Raw genomic sequence first — 16,069 nt, 5'->3', positions numbered from 1 at the left:
ACTCGAGCCAGTGGAGATGCAGCTTGGGGGTTTTAGGCCCCTTTCTCTATAAATAATTCTCTGGATCTCTGATAAGTTTAATAAATAAGTAAGAGCAGGAATGACTACATATACTCAGCCCAACTTTGTCCATGGTGAGGCTACAACAAAAATTAACCCAAACTTCCTGGAAATTACAAGAATTGAATGTTTTGACTATATGAATGGTGTCATCATACAGCTGGAAAATGAAAAAAAGAAAATGCACACACCCTCTGTCCCAGCAACTTCCAAGTTCCAAGTCTACCCAGAGGGACTTTCCTATGAGAATGAGGAGGCATATCAAAGACAGTCATTGAGCCACCCTTAAATGCCCATCAAAAGGAAATGGCTAGTCTGATTTATCCATGTTCTGGAATGCTATGTAGTATTGAAAACAGGAACTATGACTAAATTTACTAACACAGACATTACATAACAAGATGCGACAGGGTAGTGTGTCCACCCAAAATTTGTATGTTGAAGTCATAACCCCCAGGACCTCCAATTCTGTTTGGATACAGAATTTTTAAATAGGTAGTTAAGGTCAAGTGAGGTGGGCCCTAATTCAATATGATGGATGTCCATATAAAAAGAGGGAAGACTATGTGAAGACATGGGGAGAATAGGATCATCTATAAGCCACGGAGAGGCGCCTCAGAAGACAACAACCCTGCTAACACCTTGATCTTGGACTTCTAGCCTCCAGAACTGTGAGAAAATACATTTCCATTGTTTAAGACACCTAGTCTGTGGACTTTGTCACAGCAGCCCCAGCAAACCCATACACTGTACTACCTAGAGAATTGAATGGAAATGTCTACCCCAGTCTGATAACAGTGGTTACCTATGGGGAGGGATTGGGATTCAAGATAGTGGCTGAAGGGGAATTTAGCCTTAAATATAAGGTTTTATTTTTTTGCAATGAGAAATCCCTCACATGTTATTTGTATATCAATTTAAAAATACCTCTTCCATGGCACAGTATGCAGAGATGCAATGTACTTCACCGCCTGGATGGAACAGTCTCGGGAACTTGAGAACACGTGCACTGTCACCCCCAACCCCTGCATTCCTGTCTGCCTCAGTCAAGTGTCCCATCCCTCTAGTGCCTCCATGCTTCTGAGTGTCCCCTTTGCTTGGAGCCTCTTTCCACCCCCCCGCCCCCCCATTTAAGCCTGGGCTGCTGATTTTCATCCTTTAGATCTCAGCTCGAATGTCTTGCTCAGCAGGTTTTCTCCAGGCCCACGCTCTGTTCTTTCCATGTCTTCTTCACCTTTGTACTCCCAGTGACTAATCAGTGCCTTCAGCTAAGTAAATGCTCAATAAATGGTTCCAAATGCACGGATGACGAGGACATTCTCTAGCTGCCTGCTTTTCCAGCCACTGTGTCTCAAAGGTCCAACACTTCAGTCTGTGGCATTAGCAGACTCCTTAGAGACTAAGACTGTAATCATGCCGTGAGTGAGGTCGTAGCCTTTAACAGTTTCTATAATACAAGGGGACAGCTATATTTCTGGGCCAGCCAAGTCCCATTTGCTTCCAATTCTGATGAAAGCAGCTGAGAATGTATTCCAATTTACTTTTTTAAGTTCTGTGCCCGTAAAGGTCTTCAATTACTTAACCCACAATAGACCCAAGTCAAAAATGCCCGTTGACCTCCGACTGGAGGTTCTGCTAAGCCAGGCCTTACCTCTTCATCGGCTTGGGTGAGCACTCCCTCTCCAGGCTGGAGGACGTGTGTTTCACGTGCATCGCATTGTAGGACGTGTGCGTATAGTCATTTTCATCACTGTAGTCGGGACCGAGTAATGTCCGGGCCCAAGTTCCCATGTCGTAAGGAGGAAGGGTTCCTCCGAATTCAGAGGGCAAAAACTCCGGGTGTATGAGCTGGTGAAGGCTGTTTAAATTGTTCCCGTGCAGGAAAATCTGGAAAGAAAAAGTAGTTAGCAATTCAAAACTCCAAAACGTATGACGGAATATTTCCCCTGATACACAATGGAGCAATGACGCCTCGGATGCGGCGCCGCTGAGCTGATCATGTACTTAAGGAGGCATTCAATTCTGTGTCTAGAGCTTTGTCTTCATGAAGCGTTCATTTATTGCTCAGAAAAGGGGCTGCGCTCACCGTCCTTAAAAAAGGAAGTTTATGAACAAATTGGGTAGGATGCGGCCCTGGCCCCAATTTACAGCTACAGGGATCTCCTAATTATCCCTGCTGATGAAGAGTAGTGGTGCAGACCACCCACCCCGAGGCATGCTGCATATGCACCTCCACATTGCTCTCTCCTCTCTCCTGGTGCATTCTCTGCCCTCTGCACCCCCCCTCGGTACTCCCCTTTACTCCCAGGCCTACACCAAGTGGCAGCTTCTTCCTAAATGTTGGCTATTAAAATATTCCATGAACAGGAAGCTGCTTGACCCCATACCTCCCACAAGCATTGGCAGCAACATGGGCATCTGGTATTTGCATGCCTTCAAAATTCCCTTTGGTTTGTCACTGGGACTCTGAAAATAACCCAGTGCTACTAAATTATTGATTGAATCCAGGCCATTTGCAAACTCCAGCTGCAGCTCAAACGCTCAGGGACTGCGGAAACGCAGAAAACCACAGAGAAATAAGAAGAAGAAAGGGAGAGAGAGAGAGAGATTGAGAGGAGGGGCACTGTAGTTGTCCCCCCTCCCCCATACCTCCCCCACATTCCCGGCTTTGGGCGCTTCTTGTCATTACCCGCTTCCTGGTCTTGTCTTTAAGGAATGGCTTGATGAGCGTGTACAGGGCATGAATGTACCAGGGCTGGTTGACGAAATGGACTCCTCCAAAGCGGGCGGGAAAGCTGTCCTGGGGTGGAAAGAGAGAAACACACTCAGTGAGCGCGGAGCACGTGGTGCAGGTTAGCCTGGGCCAGCAGGGCCACAATCCGGAGGACAACCTTGTCTTCTCTCGGAAGCTCTCGCTATTGGTGGGAAAGACAGAAAACACACCCTTCCTATCTGCCGAGGTGTCCTCTGTTCCCCTTGCCCTGACTCCCCAACCCCTTTGACTCCACAACTTAAATATCGTACGTGGGTGCCAGGCCTGCCTTTCCCAAGTCACAATTAGGTGTCCACCCACATAGCAGGAGCGTGTGCAGCTGGATAGGAGAGAATCAGAATTCTCTGTGGCCTGAAGGAACCAAGGTTTCAGTTCCCAGGAGCCCTAAGCACAGGTCTCCCTGCTTACCCGCATTCTCTGCTCACCTGCTCCAGCCCTCCCCCACCCCCCCCACCCCCGCCCCCATCACCATGACAATGGCTGTACTTTGTGGGTGAGTGAGGCTCTGTAGAAAGGGGTTGGGAAAGAATTTCAAAGGATCTCCGAATCCACAGACACCAAGGGTACCAGCACCTTTTTCACAGATTACAGAATCAGGTCCTCACTTCATCCAGGGAGCCACACAATAGGTCCCAGAGAAAAGATACTTGTTGATGGATGGGCTAGTGAATTCTCCTAGTGGAGCTCCTCTTTTTCTGCAGATCAACGCATTTTGTAAGTACCCGGAAATACTAACAGCGTTTTTAAAATGGTTCCAATTTTGGAATCCAGATCAGGGCACAGGCGTGTTTTAGAAGCCGAGAAGCTGCTGTCAGTGCTGATTAGGTTCACAGAATAAGGAGCCTTGATCACAAAGTCTGAGCTAGTCCCCCAGCACCTGAGGTCCCACTGAAGGGCTCCCCCAGATTGCATGGCGTTCATCTTGGTTAATGGAATTTAAAAAGAAGGAGCATCTAATGCAATTTGAATTGCCAAGTGTGCTGGCGATCAATTTCGGTGCAACAAATGTCTTTGCAAAGGTTAGCAAGATGAGATGAAAGCAGAAGGGGCCTGGCTGTCTGAGCTAAGAGTTCAGGTAGCTTGCTGCTTCCTGCAGGTGTCTGAAATGCCTTGCCTGGGTCATTTTTAGTAACATGGAAAGAGGGTTATTAACTTTTTTTTTTTTTTTTCAGAACCCTCTGAGTCTACAGGCTCTCTCGGCATTTTTTATACCAAGACCTAGTTTCCAATAAATACATGCAACTGTGCTTAGGGTTGACATTTGAAAAACTTAAAAGTATTTTTGCCTCTATGTAGACATTTTACATAGAACAAAGAAATTAGATATTTTGAAGGTTATACTAGACAATTTCAATTAAAGGTCTTTTATCTTGCAATGTATTTATTTATTTATTTATTTATTTATTTATTTATTTTTAAAAAAACTTAATGAAGCCACCAAGTAAGGGTAGAGAGATCATTTATACTAATTTGGACATTTGTCATAATCTCTCATTATTCTAAATCTGAATTGAGAAATAGAAAAGCTCTTAATAAGGTAGTCTTTTCCCTTTTAGGAACAGTTTGGGATCTAAAAATTCTTTTCTTAAAAAAAAGCCATTTCCCCAAGTTTTTCCTTGGCAGTAAGTGCTAAGCACTAATCTTACTCTTTTTGGTCCTTTGCAACTTGTTATTCAGAAGTATAATCCATTATTCCACCCACTAAACATGGGTTCTGAGGGGCTGTAGAATGAGAGGAAAGGGTTTAGCTATAAAACCAGGGCTTTACTGTGTTTTTCTTTTAAATAGGACCAATAAGAAGAATTTTATTTCTGCTGAGAGTCTGTTATATTACACATTTCTAGATTAGTAAAGTGGAAGAAAACTCTATAATACTCTAGAGGCAAAAGGTAAAATCTCAAAAGAAAATATTAATCTTTTAAAAATATCTAGAGAGCCTTAGCTTTAGTCTATGGAACCTCCATCATCAAAGCCATCAGAACTGTCTTCTATTTGTGTCAGAGGAGGTTACTGGTAGAAGACAAAACACAGGCCTGAGACCCTGTCAGTTCTCTCCAGGGTGGCTCTGGCTTCGAGTCTGCCAGCTTGAAGGCCCAGTGCGTTTTTACTGCTCTCCTTCAGCCAGTGACCATGTGCACATAAATTCACATAAAATCGTATGCCTCAGACTTCTGGGTTTAGGCCAGAGGAGAAACAGGATGACTTTTCTTCAAGTTCCATCTATAAAATGCAAATGAAGGACCTCCTGTGCAATAAAGGCAATGTGCAAATATTCTGGGTATTCTCAAATGAGCCTGACCATATTATTAATAACTAGAGACCCGGTGCATGAAACTCATGTATGGGGTGGGGGTCCCCTCAGCCCGGCCTACACCCTCTCCAATCCGGGACCCCTTGGGGGATGTCTGACTGCTGGTTTAGGCCCGATCCTGGGAATTGGGCCTAAACCGGCAGTCAGACATCCCTCTCACAATCCTGGACCACTGGCTCCTAATCACTCACCTGCCTGCCTGCCTGGTCACCCCTAACTGCCCCCCCCTGCTGGCCTGATTGCCCCTCACTGCCTCTGTGTGCTGGCCTGATCGCCCCTAACTGCCCCCTGCTGCCGGCCAGGTTGCCCCCAACTGCTCCCTCCATGCCAGCCTGGTCGCCTCCAACTGCCCCCCCCCCCCTTGCTGGCCTGGTCGCCCCATGCAGCCTGCTGTTTAGTCATTTGGTCATCCCTCACTAACCCCCCTGCTGGCCTGGTCATAGGCAGCCATCTTGTGAGGGTGTGAGGGTCAATTTGCATATTACCTATTTATTATATAGGATGATGTGTGTGTGTGTGTGTGTGTGTGTGTGTGTGTGTGTGTGTGTGATGCAAATAGAAAGGTGAAGGAGGGAAAATTAGCAGACACAACCCTCTTCCGGGCAATGTCCATCAGTGTTGGTCATGTAGCCTGGTCATGTTAGCAAACTGCCGGTAAAGGGGAAGTTGTCTGCCACACAAATGTCCCCCAGGTCCCTAAGAGGGCCCACCACCCTCGGGGAGGTGCACTTCTTAGGAGCTGGAGCAGATCTAGCTCAAGCCTTAAAGGGGGACATATGTAATACTTTCAACAATAAAGATTTTTTAAAAAGATGGTAAGCCTTGATTCAATGACAGTGTAACACTTTGTTGGTTTTTGTTCTTAGCAACTGTGTGTCTTACCATGCTTAGTTAAAACAAATCCCAGGTGCCTTTACAAATCCCAGGTGACCCATCATATCAACAGGTTAAACAGGGAAAACACACGATCATCAATTGTTGCAGAAAAGGCATGTGATAAAATTCAACACCCTTTCTTAATAAAAACAAATAGGAAAAATAGGTCTCTATTTGCAGATAACATGATTACCAACATAGAAAATCCCAAAGAATCTATTTAAAATAAACAAACAAAAACCCTCCTATAACTAAATAGTTCATCAGCATTGCAGGATAAAAGAGAAACATACAGAGACTCCATCATATTACTATATATTAACAATAAACATAAAGACATCAAAATTTAAAATATATCACCATTTAAAATCATTCAAAAATTTAAATATTTATGCATAAATCTAACAAGACACATGCAGGATTTGTATGCTGAAAACTACACAATGCTGAAGAAAGAAATCAAAGAAGATTTCAATAAATGGAGAGGCATATTATATTGTAACTCAGAAAAGACGACATACTAAATATGCCAATTCCTCTCAAATTGATAGACAGGTTTAATGCAGTACCTAGCAAAAGCTACTAGTAATTAAGATTTTTTTTTTGTAGACATTGATAGGATTCTTTTAAAATTTATATGGAAAACATAGATCCTACAATAGTTAACACACTTTGAAAAGAAGAATAAAGTGGAAGGAATCATTCCATCCAATTTTAAGACTCTTTATACAGCTACAGTAATCAAGACTGTGTGGCATTGGAGGAGGAAAAGATGCATAGGTCAGTGAAGCAGAATAGAGAATTCAGAAATAGATCCACACAAATATACCCGACTGGTTTTTTAATAAGGTGGAAAGCATTTCAATGGAGGGAAGAAAGCTTTTCAACAAATAGTGGTGGAACAATTGCTCTTCCACAGGTCAAAAGATGAACCTGACAACCACACATCTCATTCGAAGTTAACTCCAAATGGATCATGAACTTAAACGTAAAACATGAAGCTATAAACATCTTAGAAAAAAATATAGGCCACAACCTTTAGGAAGTCAGACTAAGCAAAAAGACTTTAGATGTCTCCAAAAGCATAATCTAGAAAATAAAAGAGTAATAAATTAGCTGTTGTCAAAATTAAAAACATTTACCCTGTGAAAGAGTGGAAAAGAGAAACTATGACCTGGGTGAAAATAGAGCAGAGTTTTTCACAATAGCCCAAATTGGAATTAACCTACATATCTTCAATGAGTGAATGGTTAACCAATTGGTACAGTTATACCATGGAATACCACTCACCACTTAAAAGGAACATTTACTGACATACACAACAATCTGAATGAGCCTCTGGAGAATTTGGCTAAGTGGAAAAATCCAACCCTAAAAGTCTATACGTCTGATTCCATTTACCATATGACATTCTTGAAATGACAAAATGATAGAAACTAAATATTAGTGTTTGCTTGGGATTAAGGAGTGGGTGTGGCTACAGGAGGTTAACATGGGTGATCCTTGTGGTGATGAAAATGTTCTGCATCAATATCAATATACTGGTTGTGATATTGTCCTCTAGATTTGCAAGGTGTTACCAGTGGGGGAAACCAACTAAAGGCTCTATGGGATCTTGCTGCATTATCTCTTAAACTGCATGTGAATCTACCATTATCTTAAAATAAAATTTTAAAAGTATGATTATTGTGACTATTTCAAAACTCTCCGTTAATGGGAGCAGCCATTTTTAAAAGTAAGGTAGAAACATTTCTAAGGATGATCTTTTCTGTCTTACATGGAATGTTCAACAAAAAAATGCCAAGGTAAATTGTAGGCGCAAGATACATTGCAGGGCATTCTAAGTGCCTCTTCTTTATTTTCTCCGGGAGTCCTGGGCACCACTAAGAGGCTCTTGCAATCCATTAGAAATGTGTTTCATTATTTAACGGGCACTTTGTTCACACTTCATTTTCGCACGGCACTATTTAAGCATCCCTCAGCTGCCATTTCTTCCGTTCGATCAGGATTTAGGAGCAGCATGATAGAGGCAAAACTATTTCCTATCTTTCTTTTACAATCAGATACAGATGTTTCGAGGGGCAGTTGGCGGAGTTTCCTGCTGCATAATGTGGTCTTTTCTGAGATGTGTAATGCCTGCAGGCTAACACCCTTCACACCACAGTTCAAAACACACCTGACCTCAACATTGCATTGCCCTGTGAAGCTCGGGAGCTTGGCTGCCCTGTCTCACTCTCCTCCTTTCTCACCACTTCTGCTCTTCCCTGGAAACTAGAATAGGACAATTCAGACGCACAAATACTGTGAACTCACCCCACCCATGAAGATGCCTTTGAAAGCCAAATGCAAAGATGAAAACAGAGAGAACAAGCACCTGAGCTGTTTACAGACCTTCTCCTCGGCCCCCCAGCTCCGCCCCGTTAGTAGCTGCATATCTCCCAGGGCCTTGACTGAAAGCATCCATTCATTCATGTAACTGTATGCATGGAGGTCTGCAGGCGGCGTAAAGACCCAAGCATGAAGTTTGGTTTCATCTGTTCAGTTCATGCATGTCTTACTAATGACTCCCATTTCCTACATCACAGCAGACAGATACAAGCATTTTCAGCAGCATAAATGGGTGTCACTGATGTAAAAGAACCTTCTAAAAATGCTATATTTCATGGTGATAGGTTTCTATTGTCGCATGTGGTAGTCATTAGTATGAAAGTCACACATCCACCTATTTGCAACAAAGTGGAGCTTACACAATCCAATTCCACTCCAAATGCTTCATATGAATCGGTAGTAAGCATGAGAGAGAGACAGAATGTGTTTACTAGGAAGGCAGTTGGGCAAAGGCTCCAACTGATTATGGGGCTATTGATTTTCTTCAGATATAGGCTCCTGAAAGGTACTGTTGACTTCTGTGAAGCTGTACCAACCCAGTGTTCTCTTGAGGTGAGGAAGGACTTGGGTTTTTATGCAGGATCAGAGCAGGGTGTGCTAGAAGACAAAGTTTTATCTGCAGATCCTAGAACAATTACAGCCTTTTGGCAATTCTAACCACAGTAAGTGAAACTGGCAGCCCAAGCTCAGAACCTTCCCTGGCTGCAGCCCAAACAACGCTCCTTGATGATCTCTCCCATGCTCAGGTCTGTTCAACAGATCAGCAAGCAGCTATTGAGCTCCTTTTCTGAGGGAAATGCAGGGATACGGGGATACATGAGGTGTGTTCCTTGCCTTCGATCAATGCATTGTCCAGTGGCAGCAAGCGAAGTGACAACGCTTTGTTTGAGAAAAGGATGCAGATTTCAGAGTTCAGGTTCTGTGGTTCATGGTAGCTCCTCAGAGCAGAGTTCATAAATATATGATTGAGAGTTTTCAAGAGTTTATTTGCCACTAGGAGCTCCTACATTTTGCTTAGCCCCACCGCACTATTTTCTAGGAATAAGTTTACAGGTGATTTCTATCTTTTCTCTTTTTTTCTTTCTTTCTTCCTTCCTTCCTTCCTTTCTTTCTTTCTTTCTTTCTTTCTTTCTTTCTTTCTTTCTTTTTCTTTTTTTTTTTTTTTTTAGAGAGAGAAACATGGATCCATTGCCTCCCACACATGCCCCAACTGGGGATGAAACCTGACCTGGTATGTGCCCTGACTGGGAACTGAATCCGCCACCTTTTGGTGTATGAGACGATGATCTAACAAACTGAACTACAACAGCCTGGGCAGTGGTCTCTATTTTTAAAAATAAAAACATAAGAAGGAAGAAGGAAGCAATGAAAGAAGGAGGGAAATAAATAAAAAATCATCTCATGTTGTACCCCTGTCAAATTTCTGCCAAGACAACAGGAAATGTGACTATAAATTTAAAGAATATGTTGATTACACTAGTGTCTACCTCACACCTGGTAAGAAAGCCTTTAGTAACAAGAAAACCAAGATAATCTCATTTGCTTTTTTTTACTTCCTATGGCAGAGCTCCAAACAGCAGAACTCCAGTCTTCCTCGGCTCTGGCAATCTTATTGCTGCCAGGCGAGATGAGCCAGGAGGTGACCATACTCAGGAGGTGACCACTGCGGGGAGGACAGAGGGGTGGAAGGCAAAGCCACAGCCTGGTCACTCTGAGTTGCTGAGCTGAGCTCCAGCAAGGAGAACTTTATCTGCCATAAAAATCACTCCCAGCTTCCTAACCACAGTGACCTGAAAAAAATGGTTTCTATTTGACTATTAAATAGCAAATGCATTGTAGTGAGTATACAATACTCCATCTTCAATTTTCCCACAGGGCCCCTAAGTGGTAAATAGGTGATTGTTGTTCATTAATTACAAGCCGATTCATGGAGAAACCCAGAGTGCCTGAATCACTGATTTGCACAGAAAATCAATGCCGGAAGATGCAACATTCTTCTCATGATTCAACCTGCCTCTTTGTGCAGAAACTCACGAAATCATGCTGTCTCCTAGAGAAAGAAGCATGGTGCAGGGAATACAGAAGTCAAAAATTTGGCAAAGGTTAAGCTTTTAACCACACACATATCTTTGGTCTGTAACTAAATATGTAATAAGCAAGTATAATAAATAATATATATACAGTATATTTAAATTGCAATCAGTAAAGGTAATTTAATACCTAAGAATTGGGCACTTAGTATCTACCAGAAACTTTTATATGTGTTGTCTTATTTAGCATGACAACAATATTATGTAGGTATCATCTATATTATGTAGGTATCATCTATGTAGGTAGATATATAAAATCTATATTATCCCACTTTTACAGATAAGAAAACATAGCCTTATTTAAAATAGTTAGAACCTTGGTCAAGTTCACACATCAAGTAAGAGATTGAATGAATCTGAACCCAGACCTAACAGTTCTGATAGTCATACTCTTATCTCCTCGACTGTATTACTCTGTTAAAGACAGTTAAACTCTGCATCAGCAAAATTTGGACCCTTGACCATCTTCATGAGGGTTTTCAGGATGCATATGCTTACTAATTCAGATCAAACAATAAACATTTCATGCTTGAAATCTCAAATTCAAGTTAAAATGTCCTAATCTTGTTGTAGCTGCACATGCTTTATGTACCTTTCATAACAGGGCCATCATCATGGTTTGAAAGTGTTGTCATTGAAAGAGAGTCAAAGTTATTATTAGGATAGAATAAACAAGTATTTTTAATGTGCACTCTGAAGTTTTAAAGATGAACCTGAATATCTCCATATAAGTTCCAGCCTTGTTGGGGAACGTTTTACTTCATTTGAACTGCAGAGCTTTGAGTCAGCTGGAAATATCCTTGAACTTAGCACATTTCATTTTCTAATCACTACATATAAACCTCTTCTTTACATCAAAACTACCAACAACCTACCTCCAACATAAACAGCAGGGAGGATTCTATCAGGACAGGCTTAGACAAAGTCATAACATTTATTTGTGGTGCTGCTCCTTCATCCTTGGGATGGAGTTGGTGAAACTCCCAATACCCTTGTCTTCTCCTCTTCCCAGGATCATGGCCAAACTATGTTTCCAGTCCCCTTGTTTCAAGGTGAGACATATGACTAAGCTCTGGAGAATGAGCTGTAGGTGGAAGGTCCACCAACCGAACGTAAGTGAATCCTCCATATCTTTTTACCTTCTCCACGTGGCTGGAAGTGAAAGACTCTGAGACCCCAGAAGATGGGGGAGCCCCCAAACAGGAGTCCCAAACTATGAGCCACTTGTTGGAGGAGGGATTCATGCCCAGTAGAACTAACTGGGGACTGCAGTAGAGGAATCTATGGGCATGAGAAATAAACGCTCATTCTGTTAGTAAAACCAAACACAGCATAGCTTATCCTGTTCTAATGAGACACTAACAGTGAATGGAAGGGGACATCTCGGCTGTGGAAATAACTTGGGAGTTACCAGCTTGTAGGTGAGATTTAAATCCATGTGCTTTGTGAGTTCACCCAGCAAGTGAGTGAAGATAGAGCAGAGGCGAGATCCCAAGACTGAGCCCTCAGGGCTGTCATATTTAAAGGGAAGAAATATGAAAAGAACACAGGACAGGTGGCTGAAGGGTGGCCTGTCAGGCATTCTTGCAATATCTCAGCACTTTCACAATTGGCAGAGCATTCGATGATGTCAAAGGTTCCTGAGCAGCTGAGTAAGATGAAGGCTGAGAAATGTCCTGTGAATGTGGGGCAATGTGAAGGTCCCTGCCTTTAAGGAGGTTACCTTCTAGTTGGAAGAGATAATAACCAAAGTACTAGTAAAAACAACAACAAGAAACAGCTAGATAAGGATGCTACATTAGAAATAAACTAGGAAGAAGGCTAAGGATTGTTGAGGAAGGGGCTTGAATTTTAAAAACTTGGTCAGGGCCCTAGCCGGTTTGGCTCAGTGGATAGAGCACCCGCCTGCAGACTGAAGGGTGCTGGGTTTGATTCCGGTTAAGGGCACATGCCCGGGTTGCAGCTTGATCCCCAGTAGGGGGTGTGCAGGAGGCAGCTAATCAATGATTCTCTCTTTCTCCCTCTTCTTCTCTGAAATCAGTAAAAATATATTTTAAAAAATAAAAATAAAAAGTAAAAACTTGGGCAGGGACGGCCTCACTGAGAAAGTGACCTCTGAGTAAAGACTGGAGGTGATGTGGGAAGCCAGCCACATGGCTGCCTGGGGCTGGCGTTTCCGGCCAAGGGCACAGCTGCAAACATCCAGCAGCCGGAGCATCCCCCACTATGTCGGAAGGAAGGGATGGCCTAAACTAGCATTTCCCAAAGTAAGTACTGCAGAATATTCATTCTGAAGGGTCTCCCCAGGCCAAGTCCCTTCGGAGGTAAAGGAACACATTTATCTATTTAGTGATAGTCTTTGGAAAAGCCCAGTAGCAAAGAAACCCATTGAACTCTGTTTGATCTGTGGTTTCCCACATGATTTAAACCATAGGGCATCTTTGGAAGGTAATCTACTAACCAAAACCAATATTCAAAAAAACCCACAAGAGGAAATTTTGGACTTACTTGCCTGTCTGTGTAGGTCAGAAAACAATGTATTTCAGGGAACAGATCTATCAGACTTGAGTTAACAATGTGACGGCTTAAATATTTTCAGATACTATTTAAAATAAAACTATTATGAAAGTCATATACTAGTAGTTATAGGGGGCCTGCATGTGATTTCAAAAAATCATTCTATGTCTTTTTAAGAAGTACATTTAGGTCATTTGAAAACCTATGTTATTCATATGTTACTCAGCTTGCCCATGGTTTTTAAGCTTTTAGAAAGAGGGAAGGCCAGAGATTTCTTGCTCAAGCCCGAAGGAACAGGGAACTGAATGTCCTCCTGAGCAATCAGCCTATTTTCCACTCCACTTCATTCTTCTCCTGTCCCGGGAAACAGCAGCACCATCCATTAGAGGTTGAATGACACCTGCATTTGAGGTCAGCACAGAGCACAATCTTCCTTTTCAACGGGAACATGCTGAACACTGATTTGGTGTCCTCTTGAGGCAGGGCTCCAGCCGTAGCAGAGCCCACAGAGATGACTGGCAGGTCACTGTGACCTGGGACCCAGGAGAAGAGCCGGGGGGGGGGGGGGGGGGCTAAACACAACCCCTTCTTGAGTCCAAGAGTCATTTTACACAGACAGAGAACACTGCTTTTTACTGCCTAACTATAAGTTTGTTGCTTTGCTGGGTGGGAAAAAAAATCCATGCCTTGTACGTGGAGGGCAAATAAGTGCCCTTCGTGGAGGGGGGAGGGGGGATTTTACTTTCCCTTCTTTTTTGAAAAAACTGTCTCCTACACCTCTTCTTCTTGCTCACCAGTCTTCCATGCAGCAAGAGGCCTATATTGTCTTGTAAACACTCCATTATCCAGAGAAAATTCTCGTTAAATCACACCAAACTGCCCCAGCGGTGCCATGAAATTTACCATTTGATATAAGCCTTTCTGGAGATCTGATGCATTCACATACTTACGATTCATAAAGTCATCTGCAAAAGGGTTTTGACAGGTATGTGGACTCGACAACATACCGGTCAAAGGACTTTCTGCACTGACTCATGTACCGCATTGGCCTGGGTGCTGAAAGCACACTCAGCTCCTTCATAAACACGGACCATTATCAATATGTGAGCCAGGCTTTCATGCAGAGAGCAGCTTACCTTGGTAATTTAAAAAACATGGTAGAAATGATCCCAGAGAAAATCACAGCTCACCAAACAGGACTGTGAATTCTGTTTGTGCTTTTAACTCCGCTGTGAGAATCTTGGGGAATTTAAGGGCCAAGGGAAAGAAGATTATTACTAATAAAATTAGATATTTTCTATTAGAGAAAATTTATCACCACCATTGTAATATACCTTGGGGAAGGTGGCTTTCTTGTGTTTTAGCGGTAACATAAATTCTTGTAAGTATTTTATATTAGCAAAAGCACCATGTTTATTGAATACCACAGCATTCAGGTATTCTATTTCAGATTAGAGGCTTTCAGAATTAGCTGGTATCTTCAAGAAAATGCTAGATAATGGTTCCATAAACACACGCAACCACATGGATTTCTACAGGGTAACATCATCAGGGGGCATCTCCATCAGCTCCAAGGGGAAGAACGTGTTGTTTTATGTCAGCATAATTGAAATCTGCTGTCCTAGCCACATGCCCTCCATGGAGTTCATACTAAAGAAATGAGAAACTCACCCCTTGAGGGAGAAGACTCTCAAAAGGTATATGACATTTCCAGGGTCTCATTCCGGATATTATAATATTATCCTGCAGCCCTACTTCATTTTATGTTTCCATTCTATCCATGGGGTAAGTGTACTGAAGGAAGGGAGGGAACAGCTGAGCCCAGAGAAGAGATGCTGCTTTCAAACACCTAGCACAGAGCCAGGCACATAGTAGGTGCTCAAACACAAGGCTAGTCCAGTAGTAGTAGGCGCTGGGGCTGGAGATCAAATGCAGGGACACTGTACCACCAGCTGACAGAGGTCAAACCCTCCACTGAACACTCATAAAATGGGAGTGAGTGGGAAAGGTGGTTCAACCTATAGCTTTCTACCTGACCCCTAAACCGATCCCACCAATCATCATGTATGAATGGCAGGAAGGCACACTACCATGTGACAGGACTGGGGTAGGACAGGGGCATGCTGTTTGTTGGTCTCAAGGCAACCTCACTCTATTTGAGAAGATACAATTAGCAAATAATATAAGTCCATATACAGTAAAGCACAACATCCTGAGCTATAAGTGGCATGTATTGAGGGGACTGTCAGGTAAGCTTTTCCTGAATCAAAGAATCTATGCAATAGCCTGATTGGTGTGGCTCAGTGGTTTGAGCATCGACCTATGAACCAGGAGGTCACAGTTTGATTCCTGGGTTGTGGGCTAAATCTTCAGTAGGGGGTGTGCAAGAGGCAGCCGATGGATGATTCTCTCTCATCATTGAGGTTTCCATCTCTCTCTCTCTCCCTTCCTTTCTGAAATCAATAAAAATATATATTTTAAAAATCTATGAAACAGATATAAATGTCCAAATGAATGTTTGGACTATAAACCCTCTGTAGAAGAGGGTGTGTGTAAGAATGATGGATTGGTGTTCATGGACTGTATGCTGGTTGGGTGTCTCTTGAAATAGAGGTAGAATGTGATATGGAATCAAGACAAACATTTTACTTACACACACCCTGGCCTCCTGATTGGAGCCAGGTTCTAACTCTAAATAAACTTGTAAAAATGTATTCACAGCTCCATAGGGCCAGAGATAGGAACTGATGACATTTTAGCAGTCTACAAGTCTAACTTCATACAAAATGGAGCTGCGGCTGATCTAACAGCAGGCAAGCACAGAAATGAGATCCAGTCTGTATATCCTGAGCTTACTTCAAAAAGTGACCACATCTAACATGCAGAACTATCTCCTCTCTTTTATCCTAATATCCCAGACACTGTTCAATAAATATTTGTAGAGCAAATGAAATAGAGAATAGCATGAGAGCAATAAACCACCACACCAAAAAGTCCATTGCCTATTCTATTGCATAAACTATACACTCAGCCTTTGAGATGATTTTTGTAATT

At 42.6% G+C, this 16,069-nt stretch overlaps 1 protein-coding gene across 1 annotated transcript in view; it reads right to left on the bottom strand.

Annotated features, from left to right (window-relative positions):
- The window catches only part of CLVS1 (clavesin 1), a gene marked incomplete at both ends in the record, with an annotated part of 117,313 nt that overhangs the window by 16,887 nt on the left and 84,357 nt on the right, over positions 1–16,069 (bottom strand). Inside the window, 2 exons of the mRNA XM_079796529.1 lie at positions 1,712–1,947; positions 2,750–2,860. Coding sequence (XP_079652655.1) covers positions 1,712–1,947; positions 2,750–2,860 — 347 coding nt within the window. The remainder of the gene's footprint in view (positions 1–1,711; positions 1,948–2,749; positions 2,861–16,069) is intronic.

Source organism: Cnephaeus nilssonii (assembly GCF_951640355.1).
Source record: "Cnephaeus nilssonii genome assembly, chromosome: 18".
Taxonomy (NCBI): domain Eukaryota; kingdom Metazoa; phylum Chordata; class Mammalia; order Chiroptera; family Vespertilionidae; genus Cnephaeus; species Cnephaeus nilssonii.
Note: the sequence above shows the minus strand (reverse complement) of the source record. Positions and strands in the feature narration are given on the sequence as shown.